Here is an 18,282-nt window from a genome sequence, read left to right as displayed (position 1 = left end):
TGGCTCAGTGAGCTACGTGTCTGCCTTCGGCTCAGGTCATGATCACAGGGTCCTGGAATTGAGCCCCACATCAGGCTTCCTGCTCAGCAGAGTCTGCTTCTCCTTCTCCCTCTGCCACTTCCTCTGCTTGTGCTCTTCCTGTTAAATAAATGAATAAAATCTTTAAAAAATGATAATCAGATATGATGTTTAAACAAGTATGATATTTATGACTTGCAAAAACTTAGGGGCACCATAGTGGCTCAGTGGTTGAGCATCTGTCTTTGGCTCAGGATGTGAGGGAGTCTCACATTAGTCTCCCCCTGGGTCTCTGCCTCTCTCTTTGTCTCTCATGAATAAATAAATAAAATATTTTTTAAAAAATCTGCGAAAACTTAAAGAAAATAGCAAATCTTGGTCACTGAGTTATTCTTCCTGGCAGGTGAGTCAGGTCTGAGAATGTAGGGAAGAACATAGACCTAAATTATTATCTCTGATTTAAATTGCCACAGACTTTTTGATGTTAAGGTTCTTTCAAAATGGGGATTGGTAACAGGAAAAGTCCTTCTTTTTAAAAAGACATTTTCCTGTGGGCATCGCTACCTTATATTAAAAAAAAACTTAAAAAAATAAAAACAAACTTACGTATATATTTATGCATTTATATAAATACATGTAAGGGCTCTGAAAGGAAAAGACCAAGGACTAAAGGTGTACACACACAATACTGTTGAGGCTTTTGCCGTCCACTTGAACAGTAGAAGGTAAGGCGTACCTAATATCAGAAGAACACTCAAACTCTGGTATCTTGGGTAAATTGTAACAGAAACTAGCTCAGGGGAGCTTGAAGCTTAGGAGGGAGCCAAGAAGGATGATGTGCGAAGAGGAGTTTTCCTGTCTTCTGAGCCATTAAAGACTGACCTGAAACTGAGTGAGGCAAAGCTGATTGACAGGGTGATGGAGTTGGTGGTGGACAGAAGCAATAAGGAGGAAAAGGTAGAAATTCCAAATGGCTGCTAGAGAGAAAGGGAAGGCAGTTCTAAGGAATTCTTCCAGGCTTCAGATGGAGAACATTGCTTTTATATAAAGGCCAATTCAGTTGTCCATTGTGCTTTATCAGATGTCCAACTTATGCCCAACCATATATATATAGACACACGTGCATGCACACACCCCCAGGGGCCCTGGGCTAACAGAACATCTTGGAAATAATTGTTCTCATTAATTGAATATTATGGTCAAATGAGAATTGACCAGGAAGTAGTTTTTGTTAGAAGACTTACTGTAAACAAATACCTTTAGGAATGTTCACATTCCTGTGTAAGTTGATTATAATGATATTTGTCATCTCCTTTGCCCCAAGGCATCATTTTCACTTTGAACGTCTCTAGGTTATGTTCTTGAATGTAGGGACTATCTTTTTATTTGTGTTTTCATGGCACTAAATCTGTTGGGTAGCTTAAGAATACTTGTAAAAGGACATTCATCGTTGTTCAGTGAAGATAAAGGATGTTTGGATGATGGTTTTTTTCTTTTAAGTGATTTCTTGGTCTTAGATTGTTTTGTGTGCCCTTATACATTGATAATTTTTTTTAAAAAAAGTTCTGTGAGACTTGAGGGAAACGAAATTCCATTTTTTGTATGTGTGAGACTTAATTCTCATACAGTTACTTTCTGAAGTTTTGTTTTGAAACATTGTACTTAGCCCATGATCAGGATACTGGATACTCACTTTAGGTTTTTAAAAGTTTTTCTTTTAAAGGAAATTATCCTTGAAGTTATGAAAATATGATAGAGCCGTAGCATCTTATTTTCCTTAACATTTTGAAAGCAAAAACATCAAATGGTAACTGTATTAAAACAAATTGTACATGTTGAACAGAGAGCAGAAGTTATTTCCAAATTGAAGTACAGGAAGCTTTAAAATGCTTGTTCATCCTTTATCAGCATTACTGAATGAATCAGCAAGTTGCAAAGGTCAGCAAACCTTTATTTTGAATTACAACAACAGCATGTATTTCCAAGAATATGGCAAAATTCAGGTATAACATAGGAATCTAAATTTGATGTTAATAAATTAACAGAATTTTAGATGTGGAAGGTTCTTGTGTGGTGGTGTTGCCTTTTAGGTTTGAGAAATGTTAGAAGATCACTAACAGATCTTCTAACAGACGGCTCTGTGCCATTCCTTAATCATTATGTTATTGGGTAAAAAGGGATTACTGACCTCTTAGATCGCTTTCCGAATTAGGAAAATTGATTTTCAGATTAACTTCCTGTAGCACCCCATACTGATGAGGCCAAGGTCATGGCATTGTTCTTCATGCAAGTCTGTTGTACTGGCTGTGTTTATAATTGCCAAGTCTTGTTCTTCTTTGGCCAGTTGTCCTATAGATCTGTTTCTAGCTCCCAGAGGTGGGCTCCCTTTTGCTGCTCCTGATTCTTGGAAAAGCTATCCAAGGACTTTTCTCTGAGTGCTTGGCTTAGGGGCACTGCTCCTATGTATGCTAGAATAGCTGATTGCACAGTGTTTGGGAGACCATGTAGATGATCCAGGTTTTGGATTTGTAGTAAGTATGTGAATTCATTCATTCAAAAGCAAGTTCCTACACTGAGTCAGGTACAGTTATGTCACGTGATTGAGTTATGGCAGTAAACAAGTCAGGGGAGAGTTTGACATTTAAGCTAAGATCTGAAAGGTGAGGGGTTAGCCAGCTGAGGAGTAGGAGAAGTGCAGGTGGCAGGCACAGCATGTTCAGACGCCCTGAGGTTGAAAGGAACTGGTTCTTCAGGATGGAAGGAAGGATGGTGAGGCTGGAGAATAGCAAGAGAGGGAGACAAAGGCTTGAGATGAGGCTGGATTAATTCAGGTCTGGAGGATAGGCTAAGGATTTAGAATTGATCTTAAGGAATTTGGAAGACACCTTAGGTGGCAAGGGAGAAATCACTTTGTTGTGGGAGAATTGAAGAGGATCTAGAGGGGCTTAGGGGGGATGAAGCTTTTGTTATTACTATCATTATTAAGAGCAGCTGGTATTTACTATTTGTTTGCTATAGGCCAGGCACTATGCTAAATTCTACCCTCATTGTTCATGTAGACCTCACGACAATCCAGTGAGGAGATGGTGGTGTTATTCCCGTTTTACAGGTGAGGAAACCAAGACCTAGCAAGGTGAAGCAGCTTGCCGAAAGGTCATAAAGCTAGGAAATGGCAGAGCTGAGATTTGAACTTAGACAATGTGTGATTCTAGACTGTGTATTAGCCACCGGACTGTGTTTTCCATGCCTGAGATGATGGTCATTAGTGGTTCTTGAAATTGAGTGGATCACAACTAGAATTTTTTTTTTTAATAGAACAGAGTAGAAGTGAGAGTACTTTGCACTAGCAAGGATAAAATATTGATATATGAAACTTAGTTTCACTTTTATTTAATATATACAAATATATACTAATACTATATACATGTGTGGGCTTATAAGCCATTACAAAAGGGTGAGCAGCATTTGTCTAGACAAGAGCCAGTGATGGCTTGGACCAGAACTGTGGCAGCGCAGATGGAGAGAAGTGGGTCTCAGTGTTTAGAGGCAGAGGGTAGCAGGTCTCAGTAAGAGATTGGCTACAGGGGCTAAAGAAGGTATCCACATGAGTCTCTGGGAGCAAGACCAGTCATGGTATGCACATGCCTTTAAGTGCTTTAAGTGAGACACTTTTTTTTTTTTTAAAGATTTTATTTATTTATTCATGAGAGACACACAGAGAGGCAGAGACATAGTCAGAGGAAGAAGCAGGTGTCCTACAGGGAGCCTAATTTGGGACTCGATCCCAGGACCCCAGGATCATGACCTGAGCCGAAGGGAGATGGTCAACCACTGAGCCACCCAGGTGTTCGAAGTGAGACACTTCTTAGAGGGGTCCTCTTCGGTGACTTTGTTGTACTACCTGGATCTCTGGCTTCTCTCAGCTGTAGCTGATGGGGCTTGAGGTTGGCATATCACCCAACCTGTATCTCACAGCAAATCTGTAAGCTGGCTGTGAACTTAGGAAGTGACCTGTCACCCCGAACTGCCTAAACAGGAGGGTTGAGCCAAGAATATCCTTTGTGGAATTCGAGGTGCGTAGTAGCAGTTGAGGCCACAGGTGGGCTGATGGCAGCTCCAAAGTGAAGGTATGGGAACTGTTTGGGCTGTAGTTTCCTTGAGGATCCAGAGTACCTTTAGGTTGCAGTGTTAAAGAGTCCAGAATCCTCTTTTTGAAGTTCAGGTCCAGTTTATTTGCTTTTGGCTTCCTCAGAGGCCCATTTCCCTATTTTTGTGCACAGCCTTTTAGTAATACCTGGCTCCCCACAGTACTGCAGTGACTTTCTATTCTGTGTGTTCAGCAGATACTAACTGGAGACAAATATGGAGCAGTCAGGTGCTTGGTACAAATCCTCATTTTGACTGCGGCCAAGATATTTCTTACTGAGCCTCGGTTTCCTTCTCTGTGAGGTTGGGATGATATAAGAGCATCCATGACATAGGACAGTGGTGGAGAGTAGATAAGATGAGCTATGTCAGCACCTCAGGCCAGTGCCTGGTACAGAATGATAGCTTAATGGATATTTGCTGTTAGTTGTTAGTGTCTTTGGGATAGTTTCTTGAGAGACTTAAATGTATTTATTAGCAAAGTCCAATGAGAAGAAGCTAGCATAAAGAGAGAATTTGGACGTATGTGAGAAGAGAGTGTGAGAAGAGAGTGTTAAGAGAAGGTACTGGGTTCCAGAGAAGCAAGGATGGCATGAGGTTAAGAGCAGACATTAAGGATTGTTTTTAATGTGAGAGGGAACTGTGGAGGTGGTAGGGGGTAGTATTTTCTGAGATTGGATCCCAGTTATGGTTGTCTACTGGGAAAGACACTCATTGAGGAAAAAAGGAAGGCTGTTGTCGAGAAGGGGGATATCAGGGTACACAAAAGTACTGGATAACAATGCTGAGTCCCTGAAATCGCACACCACAATTTTATGGTGACACCAGCCTATACGTCTCTATAGTTTTGCCTGCCTGTGTGGTGTTTGGCAGAATGACAAGATGTAAAAGTAAGATTAGTCAAGTTTTAAGGGTTTGCAAGGCAGATGCCAGAAAAGAATAAAGAGGGGGGGGACTTGGGTGCAGGGCCAGAGTATGGAAAGTGTTGAGAGGTACACAGTCTTAGAGACAGTGGAGGGCAGTGGTCTGTGTGGTATCACACACACAGTGTACATGATCTCTCTGAATGACAGTTCTTCCTTACTATTCCTAACTTTAATTCCTTGTGTTGATAACTGAAATATTAAGACCAATCGCTAAGGGGAATTTACTACTCTTTCGAAAAGGCACCACCCAAAAGTCGAGTTAGTTCTAGGGTCTAATTTTGAAGCTGCCATGATTTCATGTGGTGTGCTGAATCAGTAAATGGTAGGTTGTGAGTCTTAACCTGGGGTAGAGTTTAACCACATAATGAGACATTTTATTTTCATTGACTACTTCTGAGGAACTTAACATTTTAGCTATATTGAGCACTTCAAAGATAAACACATAAGTAGGATAGGATTTATAGATGCATTTCATGTGTTTGTGACTAAAACCGCCCGTCTTTGAGGCAGAAGTCACCCGTGATCTGGGCCTGGTGTGCCTGAACTTTAGTAGTCCTCTTGTCTCCTTTCATTTTTGTTGGCATATAGAGAGTCTGGAAACAATAACGTTTATTCAGTCACTGAACTTTTGAGAACCTTCTTGTTTCAGGCAGTGACTTAGTTCAGAAGAACAAAAGTCAATGACGGGATTGATACCTGTGAGGAGTTTCTCAGCCTGGTCATCATGCCATAGTGGGGTATGCACACACAGCTTGCGGGGTGCTCACCACTGCCCATTGGGCTCTGGAAGAAAATACCAGAACTTAACTTCTAATCTCTTGCTTTCAGTCTCTGTGTGTTTTATAATATGTAATATATAAGAATAGTAGTAGTACATGATTAAAAATATATAGACATACATATATTGTGGCTATCCTCTTTTGCTAGTAGTTTTTGTATATGCTCAAAAAATATTTGGCAGTTATATGTCATATACTGAAAACGTATTCAAAATGTATTTTAAAATGCATATACATTTTTGATAACTTATGTTTGAACATTTTGAGAAAACCAAGAGATTCTGTGTATGGTAAAAGCATGTTCTAAATGGTGAAATAATTGTACTTGTTGCCTCTGTTTTGTAGTGTAAAGTAAGACTTATTACATAAAAAGACTTGTTAAGATCTGGCTTGACAAATTTGAGGTTTTTTTTTCTCCTGCCATTTTCTTCTTTATGTTGGAGGAACTTTACCTTATGTACAGTGTGTCTCTTCTTATAAAGCACCAAAGCCTCCTACTAGCTGTCAAATGTTGGGGAAAGGGGTAGGGGAATGGTGAAATGCCATATGCTTGTTCCACTGTCAGGCCCATCCCAAGGGTCAGGGGAACTACGCACATAGGCCCATTAACGTCATAAAGCAACAGGATTGGGATGCCACCCAGAAATTTCCTGGACCTGGTCTGTTTGCGCATTGGAGGTGTTTTCTCAATGTGAAATGTCTCACTTTCAGAGAGCTCTGAAATCCTTGGTTCAAAAAGTTCTTCCCTCCCTCATCCTGAGATCCTTTTTCCTAAAATTAGACAAACTAAAACTTGCTGTGAAGAACATATTTTAAACGAAATGATAAATGTGTCTTAGGTTCTCTAGAGGCTTTTGTTTTCATTTCGTTTTTGAGATGAGTATTTTAAGTTATCTTTGACACTGTCATTTAAAAATACTTTCAACGATTATTTAAGTGCAGTCTTACATGTATTTTTGCAGGATTGATGACGACTAGAAGCATGCTTTCACTGGACTTCCCGACACCATTTGTTATGCAGAATGTCTCTGAGTGAGAGCGCGGTTTTTGCCTATGAATCTTCGGTGCACAGCACCAATGTCTTGCTCAGCCTCAACGACCAGCGGAAGAAGGACGTGCTGTGCGACATCACTGTCCTCGTGGAGGGCCAGCGGTTCCGCGCCCACCGGTCTGTGCTGGCGGCATGTAGCAGTTACCTCCACTCGAGAATTGTAGGCCAGTCCGATGCAGAGCTTAACATTACTCTACCAGAAGAGGTGGGAAAGGGGTCTATGTTTCTGGAAGTCACCCTGATTTTAATTTAATTGAACCTAATTAAATCTCTTTATAGTTATAAAATTAAAAATAAAAATGTCCTTCTTGTCATATGGCTGAGGAGTCATTCCCTGATTCTGCAACTCATTGCTTTAACTTTTCTCATGGAAATTATGACATTTCACATGTAGAATTGTTAGTTTAGTTTTTTGAATTGTTAGTTTTGGATGTTAGTTAACAATGCTTAGCAGTTGAATAACTTGACCCAGCATGGAGCCTGTGGCAGGGATTGATCTCACAACTCTGAGATCCTGACCTGAGCTGAAATCAAGTGTTGGTCACCTAATGGAATGAGCCACCCAGGCACCACCCCTCATCCTCTTTTTTTTTTCTTTTTAAAGATTTTATTATTTATTCATGAGAATACACAGAGAGGAGACAGAGAGGCAGGGGCACAGGCGGAGGGAGAAGCAGGCTCCATGCAGGGAGCCAGACGCAGGACTCATCCGGGATTTCTAGGGTCACACCCTGGGATGAAGGCAGGCGCTAAACTGCTGAGCCACCCGGGCTGCCCTCATTCTCTTTTTTTTAACGTAGGCTCCACACCTGGTGTGGAGCCCAGTGTTGGGGCTTGAATTCACAACTGTGAGATCCAGACCTGGGCTGAGATCAAGAGTCAGATGCTTCACTGACTGAGCCACCCAGGCACCCTGTGTTATTTTTTGATAAAATGACCAAAGCAAGGCACAGCTAGTAGATTATAGATATTGGGAAAGGTCATGCTCAGAATGGCCACCCTATGTCATATTCTCTCCCTTTGGACCTTTTCCTGTGATGGGAAACTGAGTGGGTTTAGGGTTCTAGGAATCATCCATTTTTCTAAGAAAAGGCCTCATGGAAAGTAGGTACTCCATAAGTGTCCTGTTCCCCCTTTCTTCTTTCTTGAGTTTGTTTCTATGCATTGGTAAACAAAAGATGATTTTGTGTCATAAAGCTTGGTTTTATGCATCTGTTTCCCACCAGCCTATTGTGGAGCTCAGGCACCTAAATGTTTCTATCCTTGTTATGTCCTGCCTCAGGAGACCTCTCACAGGACTGGGAAGCACTCTTATTAGGATAGCTTGCTTTTATTTAGTTAGTAACTGCAACTAGAAGAGCGTTGAGCCGTGTGGAATTGAGACACAAATCAGAAGTTGTTAAGAGGAGTTTGTAGAACTTGTTCTGTTTATGACAGATCTCTGTGAGATACTCTGTGATGGATACTAAGCCTACAGTTTAGCTTATGCTGGCCACCCTTCCTTCTGTGAAATTTTAGCAATAGTTTGGGGAATCAACAGATTATCAGTTCTGTGTCAGAGGTCAGTGATTAAGGGAATACCAAGAAAATGATAAAGGCCAGTTACAGGTTAGCCATTACTTTTAAAAGTAGCAGCACATGTCATAATGGCAGTTTAATGTCTTTACCTCAAGTGAATAAAACTGTAATTCATGCATCTTTAAGAGTGGAATCTATAAAGTAAAGGCTATGGTTCCAATGAATGGGTGTGATAAGCATGCTTTTCCAGACTCCTAGTAGCTTTACATTTTCTGGAAGAATATTTTTACATACCAAATTAAAAATACCCATTGTGTAATGATCACAAATAAGTTATTCATCTCTCTATTATTCCCCTTCTACTTTTATTTATCTATTAGACCACTTTCAAGTGATGCATCTGTTTTTATTTTGTATATTAACAGGTGACAGTTAAAGGATTTGAACCTTTAATTCAGTTTGCCTACACTGCCAAGCTGATTTTAAGTAAGGACAATGTGGATGAAGTGTGCAAGTGTGTGGAATTTTTAGGTGTACGTGACATTGAGGAATCCTGCTTTCAGTTTCTCAGATTTAAGTTTTTGGACTCCACTGCTGACCAGCAAGAATGCCTAAAAAAGAAATGCATGCCATCACACTGTCAAAAATCAGACCTTAAATTTTCACTTTTGGACCAGAGGGATTTAGAAATTGACGAAGTGGAGGAATTTTTGGAAAATAAAAATGTCCAGACTCCTCAGTGGAAACTGCATCGGTATCAAGCAAATACAAAAGTATCATCTCCTCTACAAGACAGTGCCAGTCAAACCTGTGAATCCATGTGTTTAGAAAAGGATGCTGCTCTGGCTTTGCCATCTTTATGCCCCAAATACAGAAAATTCCAAAAAGCATTTGGAACTGACAGAGTCCGTACTGTGGAATCCAGCGTCAGAGATGTTCATGCTTCTTCTGTTCAGCCGAATGAGACATCTGAAAATGAGTGTCTGGGAAGAATCCAGGACTGTGCAGATCTGCAGGTGATTTTAAAATGTGAAGAAAGTAAATCAGCAACAGAACATGAAGAAACCAAGAAGAAAGATCCTGCTTCTCAGTGCCCGTCAGAAAAATCAGAAGTGACTCCTTTCCCCCACAATTCGTCTGCAGACCCTCACGGGCTCTATTCTCTGTCCCTTTTACACACCTATGACCAATATGGTGACTTGAATTTTGCTGGAATGCAAAACACAGCAGTGTTAACAGAAAAGCCTTTGTCAGGTACAGAGGTTCGAGAGGAGAAAACATTTGGTGAAAGTCAGGATTTACATTTGAAATCTGACTCTGGCCCCAGGGAAGATAGTAGCCTTGCCTCTAGTGATCGGAGTAGTGTGGAACGCGAAGTCGCAGAACATCTAGCAAAAGGCTTCTGGAGTGACATTGGCAGCACAGACTCTTCTTGCCAAATGCAGTTATCGCCTGCTGTGGCCAAAGACAGTTCTGAACAGATCTACTCACAGAAGCGGTCAGAGTGTCCCTGGTTAGGTATCCGGATTAGCGAGAGCCCCGAGCCGGGACAGAGGACTTTTACAACGTTGAGTTCTGTCAACTGCCCTTTTATAAGTACTCTGAGTACCGAAGGCTGTTCAAGCAATTTGGAAATTGGAAACGATGAGTATGCTTCAGAACCCCAGCAGGAGCCTTGCCCATATGCTTGTGTGATCAGCTTGGGGGATGACTCTGAGACCGATACCGAAGGTGACAGCGAACCCTGTTCAGCCAGAGAACAAGAATGTGAGGTGAGGGGAAAATGTGTTCTTAAGTCCTTGCTTTACCACTAGTAATTGGGGTTCACTCTGTGCCAGCTCCTGTTGCACCACTAGGGACATATGAGCAGGCTCAGGGAGGGAGGAGGAGGAAACCCACAGTTATAAAACCGCGTGATCAGTACCAAAAGAGTGACAGAGTTTGAAGGACGTGTTTGTTTATTTCAAGCAGGTATATTTATGTTTGCCCCGGAGAGGATTCACACTTGGGCTGTTGAATTGTTTAAATCAAATACCATATCTCAGGAGGGAGAAAAAAAAATGATTCTGTGATTGGCAAATGGTAACTCCTGGAAAAATGCAACATATATTCCAATCTTATTCATTGCCACAGGATCTCTGGGCCTGGGACTAGTCACTTAGCAATGACTTAGCAGTGACTAGGTGTAGGAATGTGGCTTCTAATGCAGTTTTCTTTGCCTTAGTTTTTTAGACCCAGTTAATTTTTTTTCTTATTTTCCTTTAGCCATTTCAGCTAATAATAATTTAGCATGAGTGACACGTACCTGGTGTGATTAACCACCAAGCATGATCTGTGTACTTTGTGTACAAATGTTTGTATTTGATAGCTGCTTTTCTGTAAAACATTACCATAATTCTGGTGATAATAAAGGCTTGTTTGTTCTTTATCATTTTCTTTAGGTTTCTAGCTATTGGGTGACATGGGTTTAAAAGAGGGACAGAGGTTTTCTTTTTTTTTTTTTTTTGTCCCCTTGGCTTTGAAAGGAAGTTATTGGTGATTTAATTTAAGAAGTAAATGTATGCATGAGTTATAGTTACAGATTTGTATGTGGCATTTATAAATCCAATGTTTGGAACTATGAAAAGAATGTTAAAAAACAAAGCACTTAAGACATTGAAAAACAATGTATATAATTAGTTTCTGTAAGTTTGAAACACAAATTAAGTACGTTCTCAGAGAAACTGATCAATGTTTTGTAATCATTTTTGATGATTAGTATAATTGTCAAACAATTTATTTAAAAATTATCTTTTTCCAAATTTAAGTATTTTGGAAATGACTTTAAAATATTCATAAGGCTTTTCTAACCATTTCTATATTGGAAAAAGTGAAATGTGTAGATTTTTAAGTTGAGTTATGTGAAACTACCACTCTCTTGGCAGAAAACTTAATTTTCTGAAATGCTTTAGAAATTACTAGTATAATTATACCAGTGTTAAATCAGCTGCATGGTGATGTAAATCAAAGTATAAAACAGACTTTTTTTTTTTTGTTTGGTTAAACACATTAAAAACATTTTAGAAAGAAGCTTAAAGGTATCTGTGGGTTATTAACATACCCCAGTAAAATAAATTCTATTTTTTTTGTTTTATTTATTTATTTATTTATTTATTAGAAATTTTTTTTTTTTTTTTTTTTTTTTTTTTATGATAGTCATACAGAGAGAGAGAGAGAGGCAGAGACACAGGCAGAGGGAGAAGCAGGCTCTATGCACCGGGAGCCTGATGTGGGATTCGATCCCGGGTCTCCAGGATCGCACCCTGGGCCAAAGGCAGGTGCCAAACCGCTGCGCCACCCAGGGATCCCTTTTTTTTGTTTTAAATACACGAATATTTGTGTTGTTTTTGATCTGCTAAAAAAAAAAAATGTGTTCTTCAATTTACTTGTCTTCTGAACTCTTTCTAAAATAGTCTAGAAATACCAAATTAACAGTCTTTATTATAAGTGATTACATAGAATTTGGAAATAGAGATCAGTTTCTCTATTTCCAAGTTCTCTGGAAGTTTCAAGTTCTCTGGAAAATATAGATGTATACCTTCCTCTTCCTAGATTTAAGTATAACTCCATAGTGCGGCAACAATTACTAATGTTTATTTTACATTCTAGGTAAAACTGCCATTTAATGCACAACGAATAATTTCACTCTCTCGAAATGATTTTCAATCCTTGTTGAAAATGCACAAACTGACTCCAGAACAACTGGATTGTATCCATGATATTCGAAGAAGAAGTAAAAACAGAATTGCTGCACAGCGCTGTCGCAAGAGGAAACTTGACTGCATACAGAATCTTGAATCAGAAATTGAGAAGCTGGTAAGTATATAAGTTTCTTGTTACTTAAATTCCACTACATTCATTCTTTTTTATAGAGGAAATTGCTATTTCAATTCCTAAGTCAGATATAATGCTCAAGTATACATTAATTTCAAAATTTACCAATTACCATTTTAAGAAAGCAAATTCTATTACATTTTGAGAAAGTTTAGGAAATAATAAAAAAGTGTTATCGTAGACTATTTTACTTGTGTGAGTACTTTACATATTTAGTGTGATATGCTATATTAAGTAAATTGAGAACTATTTCTGGGTGCTTTTTTTTAAAATGATACACAAATTAAGGATAATCTTACTGTCTACCTAATTCTTTTTTTTTTTAAAGATTTTATTTAATTATTAGAGACCGAAGCGGGGGGGTGGGTGCAGAGACACAGGCAGAGGGAAGGGAGAAGCAGACTCCATGCAGGGAGCCAGACATGGGACTTGATCTGGGGTCTCCGGGATCACACCCTGGGCTGAAGGCGGCGCTAAACCGCTAAGCCACCGGGGCTGCCCTCTACCTAATTCTTTTTTTAAAATATTTTATTTACTTATTTGAGGGAGAGCATGAGAGCGTGAGATAGCATCAGGTGGAGAGGGGAGGGCCCACAGAGAGAGGGAAAGGCAGGCTCCCCCCTGAGCAGGGAGACCCACAATGTGCGGCTCGATTCTGGGACCCCAGGATCATGACCCGAGCAGAAGGCAGATGCTTAACTAACTGAACCACCCAGGCGCCCCCATTGTCCACCTAATTCTTAGTGGTTAAGTAAAGATTAGAGAAATAATGAAACACTTTAATCTCTTTGTGCTGTGTTTGGTGTCTCTAAAAGCTAATGTTCTAGTTGTTCATTTAAATGAATTCTAGACTTAAATAACTTGTTTTAGTTGATACCAGAGCAAATAAAACAACATGGATCGGGATCCCTGGGTGGCGCAGCGGTTTGGCGCCTGCCTTTGGCCCAGGGCGCGATCCTGGAGACCTGGGATCGAGCTCCCGGTGCATGAAGCCTGCTTCTCCCTCTGCATATGTCTCTGCCTATGTCTCTGCCTCTCTCTCTCTCTCTCTCTGTGACTATTGTAAATAAAAAAATAAACAAACAAACAAACAAACATGGATCTTTCATCTATGGGAAAAACTCAGGCTGGTATGAATAGAAAATTTAAGATCTAATGAGACCCTAAGTGAGAAGAATACTTACTCTATTGAATCTTGTTATTTATTCCAGCATTGAAACACAAATTAAGTGAAAAATGGATTAATTTGCACCCATGTTCTCTGTTCCCCTAGTGGGTTGGCAGAAGGAAGTATCATATGAAACAAGACCACTGTGGTTAGAGACAGCAGGGACCCAGCACCTAGAAGTAGTAAAAACATTCTTTGAATATTTGGTTTTGAGTCTTTGTTAATTATTGGTGAAAGTTTAAAATTGTGATTGTAGCAAGTCCTCAAACACAAACATTCTAGCAACGGATAGCAATCATACAACAACATTTTAGAAAAAATGTCCAGGAGGTGCATATCCTTATTTAATGCTGTTGTTTTATCCAGGTTGTTATGATAATGTTGTGATTTCCTCCTTTGAATCCAGAAAGGATTCACACAGAATCCTTTCATCACAGAAAAATAGAAATAAAAAGCCAATCTGTGCCTTTATCTACCTTCAGAAAAGTAGAAAATTAAAAACTTGTTCATATATTGTGGTTGGTACCCTGTTTACCTGTTATATTAATTTGGACACTGGCTGTAAACAACAGAAACCATCTGAAGCATGAATGAATGAATCAGTGGATTTGTTGTAAGGATACAGGTGTGTCTCATGTAGAAGCCAAAGAATGGAGCAGACCTTAGTTTAGAACAAGGGAGTAGAAAACTACCAGAAACCCAGAGAATCTTCTCTCTTAGCCCATCTCTGATGCACCTGCTCACACAGCACTCCACAGGGTGACTCTTTGCTAAGTGCGTATGGGAAGAGTGGCTGCATTGTGGCTCCTAAATAGTTTCACTCTCCTCTAGGGTCTAGTCCAGACAGACACTATGGTTTTAGTTCTAAATTCCCAAGAAAGTGAGCATCTAATTGGCTTATTTCAGCTCAGTGTCTTCTGTGGCGAGAGAGCAAGGACAGATAGCAGCAAGGTGGCTGCCGAGAGCCCACTCTGGGCAGGCAGAGCAGATAGCCTGCCAGGGATCTGCTCACATAGATGTGCACCAGTCTGAGCTCAGCCCAGTCTCTCTCCTCCCCAGTATCACTGGAGAAGGCATGCTAGGTTTTGTGTTTGGGTTTTATTTGTTTTTTGTTTTTTTTTAATTTTTCTTTTTCTTTTTCTTTCTTTCTTTTTTTTTTTTTTTTTTTTGAGCAGAGTGACTTGCTTTGTGTTTTAGTTTCCTTGAACTCTGCCCAAGTCCGTCATACTGCTCGCAGTTCTAGTGATTTATACAGGCACACTCTAGTTGCAAAGGGTAAGGGGCACTTGTAAAGTTCAGTCTTGCTGCAGATGTCTCAGGTGAAAATAAGCAGAGTATGTGCTTTTTATTAGCTTAGAGGAATAAGAAAGCTGGCCCTTTTCCTAGAAGGAAAATAATTTGGGCCTTAACATATTTTATTACATTAAGAGGTTTACTTGGAATTTAGACCCTGGTTATTGGATGATGTTATGGGTCTTGTCTTTTGCAAAGAGAGACAGCCATACTTTTATCACAGATTTGTATTTAGTATATGGAGAGCTGAGAATATGGAGGACTATGGCAGATTTTTTTTTTTTTTTTTTTTAAATTTGAGATGACACTCTTGGAAACAGGGACAATAGACAATATTTTCTCGTGTTTATAGTCTGGGTGGTATTTTAGCAAACCTATTTAAGGGTTTATATTTAGTAGTAAAATTAAACAGCCATGTAAATATCGCCAATAACTGATTAGGTTAACATATAAATAAATGCATACTATAGGTTGCTATGGTCTGGTAATATTCAGGTGAAGGGTCTCCTATTTTAGTAAGCTTTAGCCTCTGGCTATTGGCTATATAATTTTTGTAGTTTGTTCTGAGAGGAATAGGATAATAGACTGGATGGGTCAACACATGAAAAAAAATGTTTTGATTACAGTAAGAATAGTGATTTAAAATGTCTTCAAGGTAGGTCTGTAGAGTAATGATCATGTATAAAAGAGACTTGAATAGTCTTAATGTGCTGGGAAAGCCAAAGAGTGATGTTAGCTCGAATTCAGTAAATTAATGAGTTGTATTTCTCAACAAGAAGTTCTGTCAGAATCTAACTAGAACCTTTGGAGAAAAAGAAAGAATAAATACACATTTATTTGATGGGTAAATTGATGGTAATTACCTTTAACATTTATTTAAAATTTGATAGTATATTAGAAGTTAGGCATTGATTTAGCATTGCATTTACTATAAGGATTTTGAATATGTATAGTCTACAAACCAGTACATGGCTTTTTTTTTTAACCAATAAAGTTCAAGACTCATTCAACTTCTGTTATGTGTTTGGCTTACGAAACTCTTATCTTTATAGAATTCTTTACAAGGTCCATATTTCTTTTTGTTTTTTACTGGAACATTAATTCAGAAGTTAGGAAATAATAGGTTTCTATACCAGTTTGGCCTCAAGGAAAGGCAACTCTGAAATGAAAGGAACTTAACTTTTTAAAGCAAAGAATTACCAAAGTAGGGACGCCTGGGTGGCTCAGCAGTTGAGTGTCTTGCCTTTGGCTCAGGGCGTGATCCCGGAGTCCCAGGATCGAGTCCCACATCAGGCTCTTTGCCTGGAACCTGCTTCTCCCTCTGCCTGTGTCTCTGCTACCCCCCCCCCCCCCCCCCCCCCGTCTATCATGAATAAATAAAATCTTAAAAAAAAAAAAGAATGACCAAAGTGTATTTTTCTTAGATGGCATCAAATGTTGATTGATATCAACTTATAAGTGATCAGAAGTCCGAATAGTCACAAAAGCACTTGAACTCATATTGAGATGTGCAGACATTTTGTTTCCTTGCCCTTGTTATTGTGATAGAATAGGAGTACAGAGACCGCATCTGGCCTTAGTGTTTTGCATCTTGTGGGGAAGATTGCAGTATTTCATTAAAAATAAACCTGGTTAGCACAGGTTAATAATAAACCACATGCTACTGGCTGCTCTACCCATATGCACACTGCCATCTCCAAACACACCCACTGGGCCTGTCTGGAATTTGCCCGTTGCCATTCCGTGATACCTTTGAGCAGCACACCTTGAAATGCAGTCTGTGGACCATTGACATCAGAGTTATCTGGGGATGTCCTTAAAAAATGCACTTTCCTAAAAAAAAAAAAAAAAAAAAAAAAAAAAAAGAAAGTAAAACGCACATTTCTTAGTCCTACCCCAGACCTATGAGAGGGGCCCCAGATGCACGTATTTTATAAATGTTTCCAGGGAAAATCTTTGTGCACATTAAAATTTGAGAGCCTGTTGGACTGGGACAGAATGTTCAGACAGAGGCTGGAGTCAAACAGCTGGAAAGTCTGCCTGGCCACTTGGTAGCTTTATGGCCTGGGGAAATTTTTTGCCTCTAATACCCACATTCCCTCATTGGTGATAAGGGGATAAGGATAGCATCTCCCTCAGGATGGGTGCAAAGATCACATGACATCAGGGATGGGAAGCTTTTGTATTGCTCAGCACATGTTCAGGGCTCAATAAATCTTAGTAGTTGTATTTTTAAATAAAAGTAGTTAGTTCTCTCCTTTCTGTGAGTGTCTGCTAAGCATATTAAATGTGCTGGGTACCAGGAAATCAGAGATAAATGAGATCTAGTCCTTGCCAATAAAATGCTTATATTCTCATAGGGAGCCAAGTTTATGTTCTCAGGTTTTTTGATATTTGTCTTCCTCCCCTGCATTTTGAAAATTTCAAGCTTCTAGAAAAGTGAAATGAAGGATAACAACTTCATGTCGATTCAACGATTATTGACATTTTGTCACATTTGCTTCTCTGTTGGTCTTTCTGTGCAGGTGTGTATCCCTGCTCCAGATGGCTGGTCTGTCTCTTGCTACTGGTCAGTTTGGGACTCTTTTTAGCCACAGTTGATTGATCTTGGTCTCACTGTCTTTTCTCTCTTGGACTCTATTGCTCTTCCTTTATTTTCTGAATCATTTAAAAGCTACCACATTAAGACATTTCATCCCTAAATGCTAAAACGTGCATATATCTTCTAAACATTAAACATTCTTACATATTTTTACCAGTATTTTGATCACACCTGAGAAAATTAAGAACTCCTCAATATTATATCTACTCCCTATTCAAATTACCCTCATTGTTTCCAAAATATATTTTATATATACACTTTTTTTGTCCGCCAAATTAGGATCCAATCATCACAGAACACTTTCAGTTATACCATTTTAGTCTCTTGGTTTGGGGCCCCTCCACCCCCTTTAAAAAATCACAGTAACTTTTTGATGAGTCCAGGCCAGATTTCTTTAAAATGCCCCACTTTTAATATTTGTCTGATTTTTTTTCCCTTGGTTTTAGTTCATTCCTCCATATCACATAAACCATGAAAGTTTAAGTTATTGAATGGAAATGAAATGTGCATTGGTGTCGTATCCTTTCTGTTGCATTGCGTGGTGGGGCATGCCCTGTCTGTGTGTCCACCTGAGTAGATGGGAATTGGTAGATCATTTTCCAGATTATATTTTTTGCCTCTGGGACTCTTCAGTAATCTGTGGAGTCTTACTGAGGTCCTTTAGGAATATCCTGTTCCCCACTACTACTTTTTTTGTATTATGGTGTATATTGGTGGTCTTTATAATACATGATGCAAGATAGTGACTCTTCTAATTTTGTGGTTCATTCTACTTACACTCATGCTTAATTGATATTCCTCTTTTATTTTTATTTATTTTTTTGGTATTCCTCTTTTATTTATTTATTTAAAAGATATTCATTCATTCATTCATTCATTCATTCATTCATGAGAGACAGAGAGAGAGA

The 18,282-nt window shown here is 39.2% G+C and overlaps 1 protein-coding gene across 5 annotated transcripts in view; it reads left to right on the top strand.

Moving 5' to 3' along the window:
* BACH1 (BTB domain and CNC homolog 1) overlaps positions 1–18,282 on the top strand; it is a 63,353-nt gene that overhangs the window by 37,181 nt on the left and 7,890 nt on the right. For 4 of the 5 annotated variants that reach the window (XM_041734962.1, XM_041734963.1, XM_041734964.1 and 1 more), the window contains exons 2-4: positions 6,832–7,125; positions 8,864–10,210; positions 12,087–12,293. In XM_041734962.1, the coding sequence (XP_041590896.1) occupies positions 6,892–7,125; positions 8,864–10,210; positions 12,087–12,293 (1,788 nt within the window). In that variant the 5' untranslated portion in view covers positions 6,832–6,891. Of the gene's footprint in view, positions 1–62; positions 5,828–6,831; positions 7,126–8,863; positions 10,211–12,086; positions 12,294–18,282 lie in introns of those variants that run through there. The other variant, XM_041734966.1, reaches the window with a different exon arrangement.

Source organism: Vulpes lagopus, chromosome 20, assembly GCF_018345385.1.
Source record: "Vulpes lagopus strain Blue_001 chromosome 20, ASM1834538v1, whole genome shotgun sequence".
Lineage (NCBI taxonomy): Eukaryota > Metazoa > Chordata > Mammalia > Carnivora > Canidae > Vulpes > Vulpes lagopus.
This window is presented reverse-complemented; position numbering and strand designations above follow the sequence as displayed.